At 44.8% G+C, this 21,713-nt stretch overlaps 1 protein-coding gene across 3 annotated transcripts in view; it reads right to left on the minus strand.

Moving 5' to 3' along the window:
• The window catches only part of MOB3B (MOB kinase activator 3B), a 231,512-nt gene that overhangs the window by 14,841 nt on the left and 194,958 nt on the right, over positions 1-21,713 (minus strand). For 2 of the 3 annotated variants that reach the window (XM_060014868.2, XM_060014866.2), the window contains one exon: positions 13,120-14,551. The exons of the other annotated variant lie outside the window; for it this stretch is intronic. In XM_060014868.2, the coding sequence (XP_059870851.1) occupies positions 14,436-14,551 (116 nt within the window). In that variant the 3' untranslated portion in view covers positions 13,120-14,435. Of the gene's footprint in view, positions 1-13,119; positions 14,552-21,713 lie in introns of those variants that run through there. 3 annotated transcript variants of the gene reach the window in all.

Genomic DNA, 21,713 nt, shown 5'->3' on the forward strand with positions numbered 1-21,713 from the left:
TCCCACAAGCTGCATCCAATCAGCCTTCCTCCACTCTTTAGTTTATTTCCCCTTCCACCTTCCCTCCCTCCCCTCAATTCATACCTATTTATTTTTTTGTAAGAAGTACCATGCCATTTCTTATTTAAATTAGTTTATCCCTCCCCACTCTGAGGTTATTTTAAAAATAAACCTTTTTGTCCTAGTTCTTTCACGATTCTTTTTTTCACACTTAAACCTATGGTCTAAAGCATAGATTGGTAAATATTCTGTAAAGACCAAACAGTAAATATGTAGGTGCTTTTACTAAACCTGTACCAGAGGTGCTGTTTAGTGCAATAAGGCAAGAAAACAAAATAGAAAACGTAAGGATTGGAAAGGAAGAAACAAAACTGTCATTATTCACAGATGGCAAGATGGTTTACTCAGAAAATTTAAGAGTCTACTCAGTATTAGAACTAAGAAGAAAATTTGACCCAGGCCTTAAGGGGCTGGCAGTTTCACTCCTGTCTCTTGGAATATTAGCTCTGAAGCCCGGAGCTGCCACGTAAGGGGTACCTTACTGGAGACAACCCACGGTGAGGACCTGAGACTACATGCGGAAGGAGAGGGGCCCGGCTGAGCCCAGTCTTCTGGCCGTCCCTGCAAAGCATCAGGCACCTGAGTGACACCACCTTGGCTCTACCCATCAGCCCAGCCACCAGCTGAACCTCATCACGTGACTGCCATCAGTGGAGCAGAATTGCCCAGCTGGGCCCTGCCTGAGTCCATGACCCACAAAATCATGAGACAGGATAAGAGAGGTGTTGCTTTTACATCACTGTGTTGGTGTATTTAGTTATTCAGTAACTAAATATTCCAATAAATAAAATTGGAACCTTAAATTCAAAGAGATCACTCTCTGAGCACAACCTTTTCTCCCGGCCATGCTCTAATTCAAATGCTCCCGCCCTCCTTGTTCTTCCACCCGATGGGACTCTCTCATTTCCTGTCCTCTCTGCTTCCTCTGTATCTGGCAGCCCTCTACCCTCTCAACTTCTTCAATATCCAGCTTAGATCCTATGAGTTTTATTCTGATCAAGGATTCAGTTCCAGGGATGGAGCCAATAATAGTTCCTCTGGAAACATTTAGAGAGAAACCCAGACCCAGACTCTGGCTAGCATGCAAACTATCCTTTTTTAAAATAAACTTATTTATTTATTTATTTTTGACTGCGTTGGGTCTCCGTTGCTGCGCACAGGCTTTCTCTAGTTGCGGCGAGCAGGGGCTGCTCTTCGTTGCGGTGCGCCGGCTTCCCATAATGGTGGCTTCTCTTGTTGCAGAGCACGGGCTCTAGGCGGGCGGGCTTCAGTAGTTGTGGCACATGGGCTCAGTAGTTGTGGCTTGCGGGCTCTAGTGCGCAGGCTCAGTAGTTGTGGCGCACGGGCTTAGTTGCTCCGCGGCATGTGAGATCTTCCCGGAGCAGGGCTCGAACCTGTATCCCCTGCATTGGCAGGCAGATTCTTAACCACTGCGCCACCAGGGAAGCCCCCAAACTACCTTTATTGCTGCCTGTCTCCTACCTGAGATCACCTAGGGGTGTGGGTGGGGCGTACGGAGGCTCCTTAGCCATAGAGGAGGCTTGATTCCAGTTCTTGGTCCTCTAGGCAGGGGTGGGCTAGTGGCAGGGAAGGGAGGGTGAGGCAATCTCAGTAATCTTGAGGGCCTCAGGTAAAGGGAGCCATTTCCCACCTCTGGGGGCGGCCACAGCAGTTCTGTCCTTCAGGTCACGTGGAAGCAGTGGTAGCAGGTAGGGCGGGCTGTGTGCTCGTCCCCAGGCTGTCCTGGAAGGCAGGCTCCCTGTACTTCTTCTTACAGATGGTCAGGCCGGCAGGATCACAGGCGGAGTGGCCAGGCATTGAAAGGTTGTGCTACCCAAGCAATCAAGTGCCTCTAGGCATTCAGGTCTCGCCAGGAAAACCTGCCACCATCAGCACCAAACAAACTCACAAAAACAGCACGTGGCTATTTCAAACACCTGCGTTACAACCCCAGCGCATCAGCCAGCATGCCGCTGCAGGTGTAGACGCTTTCACTACGCTAGGGAAACCTGAAGGATGGGCTTTTATTCCCAGATCTACTCTTTCTCCTCTTTGGGTGTTGAAATGTTCTTTCTTCTATGAAATAAGGGTGAGGAGAGATGGTGAGGAGAGCATCCCTAAATCACTCTGTTGTTTCATATTAAACTTTCTAGGCTACGAAATCCAAAAAACGGAGGATGAGTGCAAGGGTTGTTGGCCATTCTTTCTAACTTGTGAGAAGACTGCCTCGGGGCCTCGCTAAAGAGTCTGGTTCCTGCTGGTGGTGGTGGGCTGCCAGGGAAGAGCACTGAGGGGTGGGGGGAAGGGCCACAGGTCTGGGATTTAGAAAGAGCAGCCTGGCTTCAGTTTGTGAAGAGTGGGAGGGGAGAGGGGATTTGGAGGCAAGGAGAGTGTCTCCTGGCTTTTGTAGTGTTTGGGGCACGAGGAAGGGGAGCCTAGGGACAGGCAGAGGCCGTGCCAGTGGAGGAAGAGGGGCCTCTGTGACTCTGAGGCTAATTTTCTTTTTTTAATTAATTGATTAATTAATTAATTTAGGCTGTGCTGAGCTGCATGCGGGATCTTAGTTCCCTGACCAACGATCAAACCCGCGCCCCCTGCAGTGGAAGCACGGATTCTCAACCACTGGACAGCCAGGGAAGTCCCTAATTTTCTAATAAGAGTTTGGTCAAATCTTTCCCCTAAGTTGCTGAATCTTATCTGCTATTTTGTCTTTCCATAATCTCATTGAAATAAATCTCCCCTTCAGGACAATCTAAGCGTGGTAGAGAAAAGGGCACAGTTTGGTTTCCAATTTTTCTGAATGAACACTTGCCGTTTCTGCTAGCCAGACTACATAGTCTGTTTTGGCAAAAGCTTTCCATTGGAACTAGCTGCTTTGTCCACTCCGTATTCACGGATCGGCTGTATTTGAACTCTAGCAGTTATCAGATGTCTCCTTCGTGTCCATAGATCTCTCCCAGCTGGCCTTAAGGCAAATCACATCTTAGTAGTTATCAGACGCGATTGGTACAAGGATGGATGCTGAAGAAGTGCACATAAATGGGGAAAATTATTTCTTCTCTAAGGGCTTCTGAACCCAGGGATGGGAAAAAGCAAAGACAGATGAGGGCACCCAGCCCAAAGCAAAGGAGCTGAGGCTTCCGTTCTCCTGCCCCAGTGAAATCTGCAAAATGACAGCATCTGTGAGTCCGTTACTAGGTTGACGAAGGGCCCTTGAGAGCGCTCAGCACTAGCAGGGAGGTGCTCGCCTGATGACTTGGGCTGAATTTCCCTATTTTCCAGTCTTGCCTGTTCCTTGGTATGTACTAGTCATCCCTGCAAGACTAAGTCTGATCAGAAAGGAAACTGTTTGGGGGACAACTGGAAGGTGTGAACCCCTCTGAATCAGAGGGGCGATTGTACCCCTGGCTGCTCTTCTGAAGCTGGCAGAGGCTGGGCTTCCGAAGCCAGGTTTTCTTCCCCAGGCAGCAGCTGGCTGCGCATCGGCAGCCGCTTGGGCATTAAGCCCACTTGTTTCCTCCCTTTGACCCATCGGTTTGACGATCTTAACTTTCAGGGGCATTTTCATCAGATTCACCCTTTCTGTTCTGTGCAGCAGGCATTCATCTCACCTGTGTAACTTCCTCATCGCTGCTTCCCCAGATTCCTCTGGGCTTTTCAGGGGTGACTCATGTTTTGACCCTCATGGTGAAAGAAGCTTTGTCACCAGGGTAGCAAGTGAACAAGGGAAAAGGAGGAATAACTTTTTAATAGCTGAAGTGTGTGTGTTGGAGCTATGTAACCTAGTGATGAAGAGCCGGGGGTCTGGAGACAGACTGCCTGGTTTCAAATCCCAGCTCCACCACTAACTAGCTGCATGACCTTGAAAAAGATTCTTGCCCCTCAACCTCAGTTTCCTCATCTGTAAAATGGGAATAATAACAATAGTATCTACCCCAAGGACTGGAGTGAGGATTAATTCAGATAATCAGAGTAAAATGCTTGGCACGATGCCTAGCACTGGATGAGAGCAAGGCCTCATCCCAGCTCCCCAGCCACTGCGCTCGGTCACCACATCTGCAACAGATTACGGATAGCTGTTGTCACCAATAGTTCCCTCAGGGAACAGTTGTGAGAAGGGGATGGGAGGAGATATGTCAAGTACCAAACACAGTGCTTGGCACAAAGTAGATTCTCAGTAAATTAATTCCTAGCCCTTCTTCCCCCCAAAATGTCCTCCTAACTCCCTTGAAAGCACTCAGCACACCCATTTGTTTCTAGTCCTTTCCCACACGTAACAGGAATCTATGAGCACCAGAGAATGTTCATGTAAAAATTCCCTTGTTTATTTTCTCTTCCTCTCGGCAGTGGGTGAGGGGCTTGGGTACCTTCCCTTCACGTGTCTCTATCTGAGTCGCTCCGAAGTCCTTTTTCAGTCACTTAGGAGAGAGAACGCAAATTTCAATGCAATGCCACGAGCCCAAGGGCAGCACAATCTTTTTTCCTGAATGTTAACGTGGCAATAACTTACAGCTTACAGCTCTTAGGAACTTTCTGGACTTGCAATTGTTTATTTCTTATATTTCAAATCCATATGCTCACAGGGTTTTACTGAATTCAATGTCTAGATAATGCCCTGTTAGTACTTAATACCAAAGCTACACCCGGTGTTTTCTGCACAACCTCAGGAAGCCCACGCTAAGGTTGGAAATGTGTTAAAAATTCTTCCTAGGAGTGTGAAATGGGGTTCACCTTTTGAATGAATTTTCTTTAACTTCCTTGGTTCAATTATTGCTGAATCTAATGATTTACTATTAAAAAAAAATACTCCCACTACTCACTCTTTTGACAAATGCTGCTATGTTTGGAGGTTGAATCATTTCACGGATAATATCCACGGAGCCCTAGGAACGGCAAGGTAAACGTCATTCATCTCATCGCAGCATACTAATTTCATCCAGCCTTAAAACACAGGCCAGCATTATGTCCTGACATATTAAAGATCTCCCGGTGGAACCAGGAACTTGTAAACATTTATGCTCTGCACGACTCCTGGTGACCTCAGAGGAAGCTGCATAAGTCAGGTGGATGGAATGGAGGCTGCTTTTCAAATTCAGTGTGTTTCCTATTCATTTCTAAATTAGCCCATGGAATACATGCATAAATAAATCCCTCAGCCGCTCTTTGCTCTAGCCTCTCGGCTGTATATTTCTAATAGTTCCTGTAACCACATATTTTACATTATGGCTGGAGAATTAATGCATTAATTTTTTTCATAGAGAAGAAAAAGCAAAAATTAACTGTGATAGTTTCTCAAATTTCTTATTGTCAAAGCTAATCTTCTGCGTTGGGTGTTTCTGTTTATTAACTCTTTTTTAAAATTTATTTATTTTTGGCTGTGTTGGGTCTTTGTTGCTGCACGCAGGCTTTCTCTAGTTGCGGCGAGCGGGGGCTACTCTTCGTTGCAGTGCGCGGGCTTCTCACTGCGGTGGCTTCTCTTGTTGCGGAGCACGGGCTCTAGGCGCGCGGACTTCAGTAGTTGTGGCGCACCGGCCCAGTTGCCCTGTGGCACGTGGGATCTTCCCGGACCAGGGTTCAAACCGGCATCCCCTGCACTGGCAGGCGGATTCCCAACCACTGAGCCACCAGGGAAGTCCTGTTTATTAATTCTTAAAAGTCTTTTTGTTTTCCTCTAAGGATGAGTGAAATGCATGCTTTTATTCTTCCCATTTCACAGCAGGGAGCAAGACCTAGAAGTTTCTTATGTACCATTTCAATTGATCATAGGAACACCCTGCTCCCAACCTGGGTGATTCCTCCTGGACTTGTGTCCCCTGCCCACTCAGGGACCTCATCGTGGCCTCTGGTCTTGGCCTCACACCACTCAACACTCTGTGGACCAGTTATTCTGATCTTCTTGGTGTCCCCGTTAGATCTGTTGTCCCACCTGATCTCTGACTAAGGGTCCACTCTGTACGTGTGAATGAACATCTTGTGAATAGAAATGCTTTCTGACCACAGCTGGACTGGTCACAGAAGCACTGCTACAATCACATTAACAAATGGCCAGGAAAGAAACTGAAGGCTGAAGTGCTATATGACGTGGCCACGGTATCTATGATGCCTCACGGTGGGGGGGGGGGGGTGACTCCTTTAGTGCAGAGTGTGGGCTCTGGAGCAGCCCTGTGTGACGTCACTCTCTTGCTTGTGATCTCAAGCAAATTACTTAGGTAACTCTGACTTTAAAATGGGGATACACATAGATAACCCACCTCATGGTGGCATATCTCATCATAACCCACCTCATCATGACCATTAAATGAGATAATCCAAGTAAAACGCTTAGCGTGTGCTAAGAGTATGCACTCAAATGTATACGTTTGGTGTTAGTAGCATCTAATATTATCATTATTATACATTGCTGTTAATTAATCTCCCTCTGACATCAGATCTTAATTAGGCACTTGTCTTCCATGTGAATTCATTCATTCATTCATTCATTCATCAAAGGTCTATTGAGCATCTACTATGTGCCAGACACTCTCCTCTAGGTGCTAGGTATACATCAATCAACAAAACAGAGATCCCTGATGACATGGAATTTGTACTCTAGTTGGGGGAGACAGACAATACACAATAAACCTAGTAAATAAATTACACAACATAGATGTTATGGGAAAAAGAAAATTTGCCCAGAGAAAGGGGGACTGTGAGTCTTGGTGGGCAGGTGTGACCAGCAGAGGCCCCAGTGAGAAGGTGACATTCAAGCAAAGACTTGAGGGGAGAAGGAATTAGACATGAGGGTATTTGGGGGCAGAGCATCTAGGCAGGGGAATGGCCAGCGCAGAGGCCATAAGTATGAATGTGACCAGCATGTGTGACACCAGCAAGGAGTGGAGGGAGAGAGGGGAACTGAAGGCTTTTAATCCGAGGCTTTGAGGAAAGAAGGGACTATATTCTCATCCACAGACCGGGCAGGGGTGGGCGGCCCAGTTCCTCATGTCCAGCCAATGTTAACTTCTCCCACCAAACTTCATCCTGTCTAAAAGACCTCAGCATCTTTGCCCTAAGTGAAATAATTAGCCTTTAGATAAATAAAGAAGCCACAATGTACGATTTTTCTAAATGCTGCTGCCTCTTATGGATGGATGTCCGCATGTAGTTTTTAGCAATACTAAATATATCATTGTAGAGACGTTACATGCACAGTTATGGAGAAACAGTTATCCAAAATATTGTTTCTGGGTTAATAAGCAGGATTCTGTTGATACCTTTGTGCCTCTATGTTCTATATATTTCTTGAAAATGCTTACACTCTTATCTTTTGCTGATTTGGTTATAGGTGAGGTCACATCTCAGTGATATGATACGATTTCCTCCGGAGCAGTTATTCAACTTAATCTACTATGCAGTAATATTTATAAGCTCAATCAAAGTTTAATTAGATTGAATTGGATGTCCTCATTTGGGTTTTAATTTATTAAGTACTGGGATTTTTTTTTGTCTTCATTAAAACTCAGTTAGATGATGAATGCTGCATTAAAATAAGAAGTTTCCGTTAAAATAACGTGTTCTGTTAAAATCTACTTCACCACGAAATAGAAAACTCAGATAAAATATGTAGTTGTTATAAATGACACTACGATTGCTTCCCAATGACAGTTCTTTATCATTTTGGTCACTGTAGCAATGAAGTCTGCTTGGAAGCAAAGTTGAAATTTAAGAATTTAGGATATTGAAAGATTGCATAGATTTAATGATCAGCTTAGCGTCCACGGGAAGCAAACTTCTTATGGGAGTATCAATTTTGCTGTTGTTGGGTGGAAGGACTGAAGGCATCTGGTTTGAATTTATTGTCTTCTAAGACAGTTTTCCATTTATTATCATTAATACAATGTAGGTTACTAGGGAGAATATGATAATACACCAGGTATTCAATGTGTTTGGGGATACATTTGAAAATTAAAATAGTGGTTTCCTCAGGGGCCTCTCTAGACATGGTAAAGCAGGGGCTGTGACCTGACATGCCTTAGGGGAGTGGCAAGAAATGTACATGAGTGAAGCATCCCAGTGTAAGAGGACAGTGGTACATTAGAGAGAAACTCCATCAAAATGGGTCCGCCACTTCGCAGCCGATTCCTGAAAACAAAAGCCTTGTGTGGCCAGATTTTCTGATTTTGTGAGAGAAGCCAGAAATTTTCATGTGTCAAATTTTCCGATTTTTTTTTTTTTTTTTTTTGTGGTACGCGGGCCTCTCACTGTTGTGGCCTCTCCCTTTGCGGAGCACAGGCTCCGTACACGCAGGCTCAGCAGCCATGGCTCACGGGCCCAGCCACTCCGCGGCATGTGGGATCTTCCCAGACCGGGGCACGAACCCGTATCGCCTGCATCGGCAGGCGGACTCTCAACCACTGCGCCACCAGGGAAGCCCAAATTTTCCGATTTTTAAACGTCGGTACCAGTTAAACAACAACAACAACTACAATCTTCGTAGGTCCAACAAAACACGCCTGCAGGACAAATTCCGTCCATAGCCCGCCTCTCTGTCACTTCTTGGGATACATTTCAGACAGTGGAACTGAGAAACAGAGAAACCCTTATGTGTGTGATTGAGTTCCAGAAATCTCGTTCCTCACTGCCCTGTGTCTAGAAATCACCTCGTCACAAACAGCTTTCGTCAGACATAGTATTCTATTGTTGCTATTAGGAACAGGGGCTACTTTTGGACTCATTTACAATGATTACACAGTGACTGTAAATGTACTAATATCAATAATATAGAAGTATATAGAATTTACATGTTTCTGCTTTTCCAAATATGTTAATATTTTAATCGTACATCAGTGTCCAAAAATAATTATAAGCTACGTAGGAACAAATCTAGGACCCCAGTTGCAGTTCATAACAATTCAATATACTACCCAAGGTCATATAGATAAGGTAGTGGCAAACCTGAGATTAAACCTCAGGTCTGTTTACTCTGCTTGATGAGTTTTTTCTATAATCTAGACTTATTACCTTTATATGTCAGGCTGTTACCAAACTTAATACTGAATCCTACTGCCAGAAAAAAGATGTACAACATTAATCTGTTGAGAAGCTACAGGATAGGCATGACACCCTCCCGGGAAAATTTGTAATAGAATAAAGGAACTTCTGCTAAAATACGAATATGGGCATGTGTTCTAAAATAAATTTTGAATTAGTTTTGTGTAGCGTGAACCTTTCTTTTCATTTATTTGTTCCAGGATCATTGCAGGATGAAGAATATGCTTGTTAAAGAAATAAAACAAACACATAAAAAAGACAAAATAGAAGATGGTTATGTGTCTTTTATTTGTAACATTTGAATTCCTAAGCTCACATAAAACTGATTTCATAAATATCCTTTAGTTTTATCTTGCATTTTAATTGTTTTTCATTGTTAGTCTTTTCTTAGAACCAAACCCTTAATTTAATCACAAATGGAACTAAAAATATGCTAAATCTTTTTTCTGATGCAATTAGAAAAGATACTGAAAAACTTTGAAATTAGAACATTAAAAGCTAGTAAAACAGCTTAACTGTCAGATTAGAAATGGACTCTTCCCTCTAAAAGTTACAAAAATCCTTATTTATTCATTGAAAACTGCTTACCCAGAATTAATAACTGCCCAGAGGGAAACAACGTGTTATAAGTTTTTTTGTTGATATATTTTTAAAAGCAGGGAAAAAAACCCCATTAGTTCCAAAACACGCTTTGTTTCACTAATTCTAGGAGAGAATCACCTATTTCATTAAGAACGAAAATGATCAAAGCACAAAGGACAACAGTATTAACCAAGTGACACATCAGATTCCTTTTAGTGATTTTGCCTTTGTACACATTCCTTGGTGGCTGTACTTTTCCTATGATATTTCTTGTTCTCACAGTGTGATACCCATAGGGTGTGGAAGCGGTGTAAGGTTAGAGACCATAGGAAGTGATGTGCTTCCATTAATGACCAGAATGACATAATCACCACAAAAAGATAAAAGAAATTCTATCCACGTCCCCTAATGCTTTGCCAATTAAAGAGGGGATTAAAACAAAATAACTCAGTGTGATCTTACAGGGAACGCTAAAGGTAGGAAGGAAGGAAGCTAAAGAAGAAAAGCAAAATGGCGGAACAGAATACAGATAAGGATTTAGTGCGGGCAAATACAATAGAAAAGAACATTTATAAGTGTATAAAATCAAGTCAAGAGTTAGCAAAGACACAACATAGTTTGGAGACAGCGTGCAGTAATTTCTTAATGTTCACTGCTAGGTACATCCATAATGCACAGTGACATGGAGAGCTTTGGGAAGGTTTCAGGCTCAAGTACAGCAATGTTAGCAGTGGGGCAACGAGACTTCCAAGAGAATTCCACCATTGGGAGATGATAAATGGAGGAAGGCTGAAAGACAACTGGTAACAGTCTTCAAATATTTAGTGGCCATGCAAATAAAGCTCTCATTTAGTATGTTTTTACTTATACAGTCTTTGGATCTTAATGTGGGATACTAAAAAAGGTGAGCTGAAACGCATAGATGATAGTTTAACTCAAGTTGAATGGAAGGATTTCAGATTGAATCTGGTCTGTGGGTTATACCAGAGGATGCTGCAGAATTTCTGTGCCTGAAGATCGTTGAGAGGAGAATTGGTTTTTCACCTGGAATATTATTGATGTGGTTTGGGAGGGTAGAAGGAATAGCTTAAGAAATCTCTCGAAGTTGCTTCCATTCATCCTGGCGCTCAGAAATGAGCAAACACCCCAGGAAGAGAAAATGAGAAATCTCAGAAGTAGAAACTGACTCCAGATGGGTATTTCTCAATTTTTTAAAATTATCATCCTCCTACAGAGCCTTTTTAGACATTTTATTCCTAATCATCTCCCTATCCCTACGGAAATTTAATACGACATATATACTTCACATCTGTATATGTACTATGGTCAGGCCATGACCCAGTGTAATATATAAGATTTCCTCCCCACCCAAATCAATTGTTGCACCCTTGGGCAATCACCATCAATGAAAATGCACGCTCTCTAAAATAAACCATCGGTCTGAATGGGAGGTCACTGAGGATGGGAGAAAAAAAAGTTATATATGTCTTAACTCTGGCTTCAGGGACCGCACAAATTCTCATTAGTCAGCATACTCATGCATTACCTGCAGAGGGAAACTTTTTGTGTCCTCTTCTGTTAAATGGGAAAAGATGAATTCTCTGTCACTGATATCATCTAACTGCAATGGCTGTAATCTTTTGGAGATCCTGGACCTCTTTGTGAATGTTAGGAAAGGAAAGCACATACGTACAGTCTCACACTCTATAAAATGTATGCACACGGAACTTCAGATCTTTATAATGAATTATGGGACTTTATAATGAATAGATCAGGCAGACAACACCTCAACCCACTGATCAAGCTTAATATTTATCATAAAAAGAGACAACTAGACATTATATGCTTCCTGATATGATGCAAAAGGAAAGAAACACATCACTTACATAGTATTCTTGCTAAAAAATGTTTAACCTGAATCTAATAATGAGGAAAGAATCAGAAAAAAATGCCAGATTGGGGAACATTCTACAAACAAACCAGCCAGAACTCTTTACTAATGTCAGTGTCATAACAGACGCACATACGCGCACGCGCACACACACACACACACACACACGTACACACACACCTCACACATACATAAAAGAAGGACTCTAATCCATTAACTAAAGAGAATGACAACTACGGGTATATGGATGTCATTGTAATCTTTCCTTTTTGAAATTTCCACTTTGACATTTCTCAAAAAAAAAAAAAAGAAAATCATCGATACATGTATTACTCAACTAAAAAAAAAAAAAGTGGGAAATGAGGGAGAGCGAGCCAGGTTAGGAGGAAGAAGCAAGATGTCAGTCTCAGACCCAGAGAGTAGGAGATGCCTGAAGAGATGCCAGGAGCTCAGATCTCCATTTGCCAGGAGAGGTACTTAGGATGTAGTCAGGCCAAAGAGATAAAAGATCGTCTGTAATGATTTTCTTCAGAATTTGCCAAACAAAGTTCTACGGGAATAGGAACAGTCTGTAATTAAAACCTAAGAGTGGTTTGCCAGCACTTACCCTAGCAGTGCCGATTAGCGCAGCGAGCAATACAACCAGGGGGAAATTGTTCCAAGAAGTTTTAAAAAACTCTGGATTTTTTTTTAATTGAGTGGAAATTGCATATGCACAAACAGTTAACAGAAAATAACCTTCAAAAGACTTCATAACAGAAGTCTTCAGAGTCCAGCATCCTACTTGATCAGGCATTATTGAAATACCGGAACTTCGTCCACTTTTTTTTTTTTTTTGTGGTACGCGGGCCTCTCACTGTTGTGGCCTCTCCCGTTGCGGAGCACAGGCTCCGGACGGGCAGGCTCAGCGGCCATGGCTCACGGGCCCAGCCGCTCCGCGGCATGTGGGATTTTCCCGGACCGGGGCATGAGCCCGTGTGCCCTGCATCGGCAGGCGGACTCTCAACCACTGTGCCACCAGAGAAGCCCAACTTAGTCAACTTTTTAATGCAAAACTCCTGTGTTTTCCATTGTGCAGAGCTTCAGAGTTCCTCCCAGGGCCTGGGCTCCATGCTGTCATTTCTCTGTCTCACTGCTCAACACTCCCACGTGGCACTAACTGCATCGTGCACGGGTCGGGAAGACGGGCTCATTTGTCTGATCTCCAGATGCTTAGGACAGTCAGATATCCTTTCAGCCAAAAATGATGCTGAGAAAAATCTTCGCCTATCTTGTCCTCTCGAAGTTACTTAGGAAGCAAAAAAACAAAAAGCAAAAAAGGTACGTTTGTTGTTGATCAGAGCGCAACAATATGGAGAGAGGTAGCAGCACTTGGATTCCATGAGACAACTTTGACGAGATACAAAGCAAGGGTCGGTTTGCCGGGTTAGGTCAACACAGAATGCCACGGTGCCCAGACAGTTCACCCTTTCTGTTTGGACCAAGAAAGACGTCATGCCTTTCTAGGCTCTCGCAGCAGCTCCAAATGGTTTTAACACATTACATGCAATGAAACAAAATCAGAGCTGTTGAGTTATTCTTTAATCAGTATTACATTGAAATGCCCTAATACATTCTTATCTACATCCCTCCACCAACTGCTATTTTGTCGAATTCAAATGCTCACTGGAAGTATCATCACCCCCTAGTCATAGGCTCTCATGACCACCACGGTTTTGCGAATGAATCAGAGAAGGCAACATTGCTTCAGCTAAAAGTCACTTAGCTTTCAAAAGGCAGGATGTAGCACAGAATGATTCTGTCTACTGGGATAGAAACACTGGGAAGGATGGGAGAAGGAAGTTGGCTCCAGCTCCACCGTTACCTTGGCAACTGTGGCCCCAGCATCCTCCGGGCAGAAATTAACTTTGTGCCATAATATCATAAGGCAGAGGAAGGGAGAGCGCAGAGGAAGAGGAAGAAAACATCGGCTGGATCTAGAAGCTCAGAGGGCCGTCTGGGGCGATTAAGAATCAGTGGGCGGGGCATTTGAGCTACAGGCACCAAATGACCCATTGTACTTTTGTTGGGTTTTTTTTTTTCCGCTGAAATTTCAGTATTGTTCGAAGATAGCCACCACACCCTTTAATAATGAACAAACACTGCACTAATTTGGCTCAGGGCGTCTGCTGATCATTCTTGGTCATTTATAACTTCCTTTTATTTCTCTCTTCGGGGAAATCAGGGGAAAAAAACATCTTGAACGGAAGAGACAAGGAATGGTGTGGTTATAAAAAGCACATTCTGTTGAGGGTGAACTGGTAACTAGTTAGCCTTAGGCTAGAGACCAGTCTCCTCCCTGCAATGAAAGTGTGCAGACCCTATCTGGGGCAAGACAAGCCGCCCCGTGGAGTGGTCCCTGGTCAAACTGCTTATGGGGGAAACTGCACTGATGCTGTGGGACGGACCTCCCAGCCAAGACCACGGCATCAGGGCCAGAGCCTGCAGGGACCGCACAGGAAGGCTTGTTAGAGAAAAACTGGCTGTGCGTCCAGAGCTCCAAAATTCACTGGGTACTCAGAAAACACGTTACAGAAAAGGCAGCCGGCTGACGAGACAGGTAAGTGGAAAAGTACAGGTAAGTATCTCAGTCTCAAAACCTGAATTCCAGTAAAGCTTAGGTGGCAGGTCACAGGCAGAACTGCGACACGCATGTAAGTGCAGAGGCTTCCTTCCTCCAGGATGGGTGAGGGGCCGTCCTTCTCTCCTGGCCAGGTCCACAGGTCACGGCTAGCAGCGCTCAGACGGTTAAGAGCACACGAGGTGAGCGGGGAACATCTCTCAGGAGTCACCGCCGGTCTCCAGCATGCCTGCTCCCGGAAGTAGGTGCGCCTTTTCAGCCAGGGAGGTCTCCCTCCTGCCGGCCCGGGACTCCAGGAGGAAACAGCTTTTCCTCTTTCTTCCGTAGGGTAAGATGGGGCGTTAGTGACACATCCTGCTCGTCATCTCTTTCTGGAAAGCAGGGGGAGAAGGATGGTTAGGAGTAACTATAAGCAGAGCAATGACTTGTTGAAGGATTCTGAAAATACCCTGGCAACCTCTGGAGCCTTTAAGCCAGAGGTTGCAAGCATGGCCCAGGAATAAGGCTCTGCATACAGATGTGTTCCACTGGCTGCAGGCTTTTTTTTTTTTTTAAATCAAAGCAATGTTTAAAAACCTCAGCTAACTTGCCAAAATTCCAGGTTGCTCTGTGTTTTGGAAAAATTGCAAGATCTGGAGCCACTGGGCAGCTGAGTTGAGAATTGCTGTCCTCTTCAGATGCAGAATACACTCTCCAGTTTGCCCTAGTCTCCACCACTCCCAGCAGTCTCCCCATCAGGAGTGAAGTATCACTTACTGGTTGATATGATCATTGGATTTAGACGGCTGTTTTTCTTACAGTAGAGCACAATTTCTCTTTACGTAAGTTTCAATCAAAGATGAAAAAATGAAGGATAGGTACAAGTCGAGAAAAGTGGGAGGAAGGACATTTCTTAATAGAAATGAAGACTATCCCAATGTGTCTGACAGTCAACCACAACCAGCTGGCCTTTCTATAAATGCTCTTGTGGGCATTTATAGATCCCAAATGTGCCATCTGTTCTCCTTCTCTGGGGCTCTGCACAGGCGAGACCCTTGCCCGTGGCCTGCTCCTACCACGCCCTGCTCTCTGGGCTAATTGCCATTCATTTTCCCAACTCCAGCAAGATGACTCTGATCTGCCTGGGAGACCTTCAGGCACTCCCGCCCCTCCCACTGTGCATCAGCCACGCCCCCCACCTGTGCCCACCTGGAGGCCTGCGTGCAAGGAGCCAGTTTGTACACCTGTGTGTGTGTGTGTGTGTGTGTGCGCGTGCACACACATGGGCGACGGGCATGTGGGTTAGCTCTACTTGTGAGCTCCAAGGTGTCAGGAAGAAGAAACCCTCACTAGCACAGTGCCTGGCACAGGGCAGCAGCTCCTCTTTCATCCTTAAGAATGTCCTGGATCGCAGGCTGGGAAGGAGACTTGTGCCTTGTGGCATTTAGGAGGACACGTTTCATATATTTTAGTTAGATGAATGAGCCGCTTCTGAGGTCCACCTGCTGCAGAGCTGACGCCAGCTGCTACCTCTCTTGCACGCTGACCCCAGCTCACCCTCCAGCGCCCCCTATCAAATAGGAAACATCTGAGTAACAGGAGCTTGCGAATAGGCGTGCCAGCTGCTCAGAGACTCGATTAGAAAACGATACCAATGTGCTGGCTAAAAAAATAACCAAATATACAGAACAGAATCTAGGTACTTTTGCACCCTTATAATATTAAGCAAGGCAATTATGTAGAGATACGTATATTGAAAAATTAAGTGACCATTTACTTATGCTCCGTACTTGTGCTATGGACCAGGTGCCTGGGAGATGAGGTCACTGTTCTCAAGGAACTACAGTCTATCAGGGAGAAAACAGTATAAAATACAATGACATAAATGTTAATATCTAGAGGAGGAGATGAGGCATGGTAGAACCCAATCCACCCATCCCACTCTGCCCTCACTACCACCCTGCGTGACCTCCCTGAGCCTTTGGGTCTTAGCTGAAGTGGCCCCTTTCTAGGGATACCCTTCCGAACCTCCAGGATAGGGCATCACCTCCTCTTCTGCTCTTCCATAGCACCCTTCTCCACAACCAGGATAGTCTTTCTGTTTCACTCCTGCCTCCTGGATTCATCCCTTGTAAGAGCCTGTAAGACCCACGGAGAAAAGGGCTGTGTCTGTGGTCTGTGCTGTGTCCCCAGTGCCTGGCAAGTGATGATGGATAAAATGTTTGTGCAATCCAGCAATGAATGGGCTCCCAGTGTCCTCATCTGTGAAGCAGACCAGTGATGCCTACTTGAGGTGAGTGGGAAGGTTAAAAAGTATTCATGGACAGAGTATGCATTCATTCCCTTTCCTGATCTCTCCAGAAGCACAAACATGGCAGCAGCCACTGTGTGCTGGGAAGACAGAGCCTTGAGAAGACTTCTCTGATAACGTACCCACTGAGATGGACTCCACAACCTAGAGGAGGAAGAGTCTGACAGGTGAGGGTGGGAGAAGGGGGACTGGAGAACAGGGGCTGTGGCTGGAGGGAAGCACAGTCGAGGTGGAGCCCGCCAGGGATCTGATGCTGCTGTGGCTGGAGCAGGGGGGCCGGGGCAGGATGGGGACGCAGGGGTGGGGAGACAGGTAAGCGCACAACTATTTGAAAAAGGACCCACGCACCTGGTGTGGGGGGATGGAAATAGATGATGACAACCTGAAAAGGAATTTGCTGTTCCTCTGTTAAGCTTCCAAAGGTTCTTGTGTTTTTGGTTAACTTTTTGTGACAGAGATGGGAAAAATTAGGTGGGAATTAGGTGGGAATACAAAGTGTGTGTGTGTGTGTGTGTGTGTGTGTGTGTGCGCGCGCGGGGGTGTGTGGGTGTGTTTGAAAGAGTGAGAGCAAGAGAGTGAAGGAGAGATCATGGGATGAAGACAACTTTGCCTTCATAACTAATTCTCATCATTATTTGCAATGGGTCAGGATTACAGAAAGAAAGGAACTAGCATTTGTTAAGCCCCTATGAGTTGCAGGTGCTTCAGGTGGTTATATTACTATCATTGCCTCTGTAAAACTTTGACAGAAGAGGAATTCAGGCCTCAGAGCAGAAGTGATGTGCTCAGGGTGAACAGGTATGGTGGACAGTGAGCTGCCGAGCTTAAATGGTAACAGTCGCTTCCATCAAACCAAGGTTTGCTGTTGTTTAGTCTCGGTGTCCCTCATGGCTCTACAGATAACACTTCATGTAACCCTTACCTGATCCCGTGAAGTAAGCTTTGCCATCCCCATTGGTCTGATGAGGAAACAGGCACAGAGACAGAGAATAACTTATCAAAGTCACACAGAAAGTGGCAGAAGTAGAGATTTAAATTCAGATCTATCTGGATGCAAAGGCCAGCTCTTTCCACTACACCACATGACCATGGTTTAAGCCTCTGAGACATTCTTATGAATATGCATCTGAGTGATATTGACTTATATTAATTAACAATTAATTGCAATCGTTCCTGAATTTTCAAAATGCCAAAGAGATAGGTTTTCTTTATCCAGACTGATGCCACTTTGAGTTACAAGTGCAATCGGTAAATACTAAAACAATTATGCCACTAAAAGACTATAGACACAAGAAATATGGAAGGCTTTTTTTTTTTTTTTTAAGGAAAGCAGAAGAGGGAAAAGATTGAGAGAGGATATGGGACTTAAGCAAAGCCACTGAGTTAGTCTGTGAAAAGCCAGGACCAGTGCTTTCCTCACCACACCGTGCAGCCTCAAATGCAGGAGAAAAACTGTTTACTATGAGGCCTCTTAACATTCTTACAGGGAATGAATGGTTGAAATAGGTCTGAAACTTGAGGAAGGACGGCTCAGTTGGATCCGCCCTGCAAAAGCCCACAAGCCTTCACAGCTGCATTCTAGCGATTTCCCACTGGGTGGCGCCAATGGGCTGGCTAAAAACCAACTGGTTCTGAGGAAAAAAACCCAAACCAAAAAAAAAAAAACCAGACAGGACTTCCCTGGTGGCGCAGTGGTTGGGAGTCCGCCTGCCGATGCAGGGGACACGGCTTCGTGCCCCGGTCCCGGAAGATCCCACATGCCGCGGAGCGGCTGGGCCCGTGAGCCATGGCCGCTGAGCCTGCGCTCCACAACGGGAGAGGCCGCAACAGTGAGAGGCCCGCGTACCGTAATAAAACCCAAAACCAAACAAAAACCAGACAATATTGGGTTCCATGGCTTTCCTCTTCATCACAGCCCTCCTGCAGGCATCCAGCAGTGCCAACACACGTTCCTTCCTATCGGGGAGAGTGGCTTAAACAACTCCTATGCAGTTTGCTCTGTAGGGATGAATTTGCCATTGCAGGAGTTATCTGAACCCACCATGTATTAAGTCCACTAAAGAACTCCAGCAGGCGCTTAAGAGGTTTCTGCAGAGGTAGTGTGAATTTTCTGAGAAATGTTCCTAAAGGCTGTATTTGGCTTGTACGTGAAGACTTTTCAAGCACCCAGATTTTTAAAAATCCATTCTTAAGGAAAGAGTAAGGTCAGGTTTTGGTTGTGCTCAGTCGGTACCATTGCGGCAGAACTCGATTCTGCAAAGTCCCTGATTCCCGACTCTCAGCAGAACAAAGTCCACACTCTGCAGCCTGGCAAACAAAGCTGTTCTTAACTGGATCCACCCACCCTGCTCACCTCCTGTTGAAGCCCGGCCCACTCACCACACCCATCAGGCAAACTAGACTCCTCCCCGTTCTCCAACAGCTCCGGTCTGTAACGTTTCTAGTAGCTTCTCATCGGCTGTTTCTTCCATCTGGCAAATGTTTTCTGCCCTTCTATGCCTGGCAAACTTTGATATCCTTCAAGGTCAGAAAGGGTTAATTAGCTCCCTTCCCGAGTTCCTCCATCACTTTGCACACACCTGCATCACACTGCTTTCTACCAGCACAGGAACTCACCATTTCATCTTGCCTGAATCTGAACAGACCCTTAAAACTTTGTTATATAGTAATATACGATGAGGGATATGTTGGTCAAGTCACATAACAGTATGTATGGTTTGATCCAATTATATTAGGAAAAAATATAAAGTATGAGTCCAGCATGATAAGTTTACCTCTGGGTGAATGGAATAATATATGTTTTCTATTTCTGACATTTGCCTTTTACATATTCTCTAGCTTTTTAGATATTTTTAATATACATGTAATTTTTCCTAAAAAATAAGCTTCAGTCATTTAAAAAAAAAGAGAGAAGTAGGGGCTTCCCTGGTGGCGCAGTGGTTGAGAGTCCGCCTGCCGATGCAGGGGACACGGGTTCGTGCCCCGGTCCGGGAAGATCCCACATGCCGCGGAGCGGCTGCGCCCGTGAGCCTGCGCGTCCAGAGCCTGTTGCTCCGCAACGGGAGAGGCCACAACAGTGAGAGGCCCGCGTACCGCAAAAAAAAAAAAAAAAAAAAAAAGAGAGAAGTAGACCAAATCTCCACATTGAAATCATAGTTTTGGAAATGAAGTTAAAATGATTTTGCCTAGTCTTTGTGGGGAACGGTGGTGGTGGATGAAATCAGCATATCTTCTGCATAAGATACTCAGCCACTTCTGATCTAAAACATTTAAAATTAAAATAGAGATCTTTGCTAGCATTTGAAAGTTTTATTTGTTCGTTTGTTTGTTTTAATATACATGGAACAAACTTGTGTGAATTCTACGAGTCAAATCTTCCTCTTATCTCTCAGTGTAGCCATTTTGAGAACTGGCCACGGAGGGAATAAACCGTCCAGAGAAGTAAAATGATTTATTCCGTGTCACGCAAATAATTTCTGACCCGACCAAGACTACAAAGAAACCAACTGACTTAGCTTACTACACCATACCATCACACATCCCAGTAATCGAATTTTCACATGGAAGAAAGAAAGAAATGTGATGTCTGCTAGGTGTCAGTCATCATGCTGGCATAACCATATGAATAAGTTAACATTAGGAATGATAAAATGAGCTCCAAAAAGGAGTGACAAGATCACAGGATCACGGACTATACTGTTCAAGCTGGGAGGACACCTGGATGTGATCTAGTCCAAGACCTTCATTCCAGAGATGTGAAGACCCGGCTGTGAGGGAGGAAGTGACTTGCCGAGGGTGGGACCACTGATAAATGGCGGCGCCAGGACTCCTGACCTGTGGACCCTGCACTCCATGTTGATTTCAGAGAGGCAACCTGTGTACACAAGGATTTCTTAAGAGTCACCTCAGTGTGCTTCAGGAAAATCCCTCTTGCATTACTGGCTCTCCTCCACGTAGACCTAAAACCTAAATGGCTCTCCACAGCTTTCAAACTAAGTCCCAACTCTAGCATCTAGCATTGGTGTAGACTACTCAACCACTCGGCCGTCACTCCCCAACTCTCCTTCTCTACCGTTGAGCCCACAGCAATGCTCCTCTATACGCTTTCCTTTGCTCCTCTCTTCCCAAAACACCCTTCTCCCAACTCCAGCATCCTTCGAGACCCTTGACCATTTTCCCCCCTCAGGAACACCATCTCCTACCCTCCCCACCCCGTCCCCAAGAAGTCTCAGGTAGTCCTCTTCTGCTTTCCCTTTGTGCCCATAGTACCTCTCACATTGTTCTATGACACTTTATCAATTCCTGGTTCCAGCAAGAGATTGCTCTGGAAGAGATGAACCATATCTTGTTTCTGTTTGGACCCTGGTGCACAAGGCCTGCCACATACAAGGGGCTGTAAAAATATTTGCTAATTAGACAAAAATCCAATGAAGATGAACAATTATTAGGTCTTAAAGGCCCAGTAAAACGAGAGGTAGAGGAAAATACAAACTGAATACCTACTATGGTGGAGGCACCTATATTTATTGTGTGTACTTCTTGCTCAAAACTCTGTGAAGTAGGCATTGCTCCTTCAAATTTACAGATGAGGAAACAGGCTCAGAGAACTGAAGTAACATGTCCAAGTTCACGCGGCTAGCCAAGTGGAAGGATAAGGGTCAGATCTGGTTGCCTCAAAAACAAAAACGAGTAAGCAGACTAAATACATCCTGTTTCTATTACTCCACTGGGAGGAGAAATAAAGAAAGGACTGAGGTTCTTAGTTTTTCTAGTGTTTTAACATATATTGGGCACAGAAGTGCTACAGCAACAGCATTTTAAAGCCAATTTCTTGTTTTTAATTCACCAACTTTCTGCTAATTCTGAGAAACAAGAAGGAGAAAGGGGAGGAGGAAATATTGGAAATAAAGCAATGATTTAGGAAGAACAGGACACAAAGGGACGAAAGGAAGGTGGGTATAGAAGGCGCAGCAGTGTGATAAGAATGAGAACACTGGGCCCAGCGCTTCGTGAAAATAACCTTTGTGTAAGCGGGTCCTTCCCACCACCAGCCACCACGAAAACAGGGTAGCTTGAAACACACAGCATATCGTTAGATGTGGCAGAAAGGGGGAAGTATTCAATCAACAGCCTCTCATCTAACAGAACATAGGTACACACACACACACACACACACACACACTTTCCTTCTCCAGTAATGGAGCTCCACCAACACATTTTAAAGGCACTATGTTAAGGTGATA

Source organism: Delphinus delphis, chromosome 6 (genome assembly GCF_949987515.2).
Source record: "Delphinus delphis chromosome 6, mDelDel1.2, whole genome shotgun sequence".
Lineage (NCBI taxonomy): Eukaryota > Metazoa > Chordata > Mammalia > Artiodactyla > Delphinidae > Delphinus > Delphinus delphis.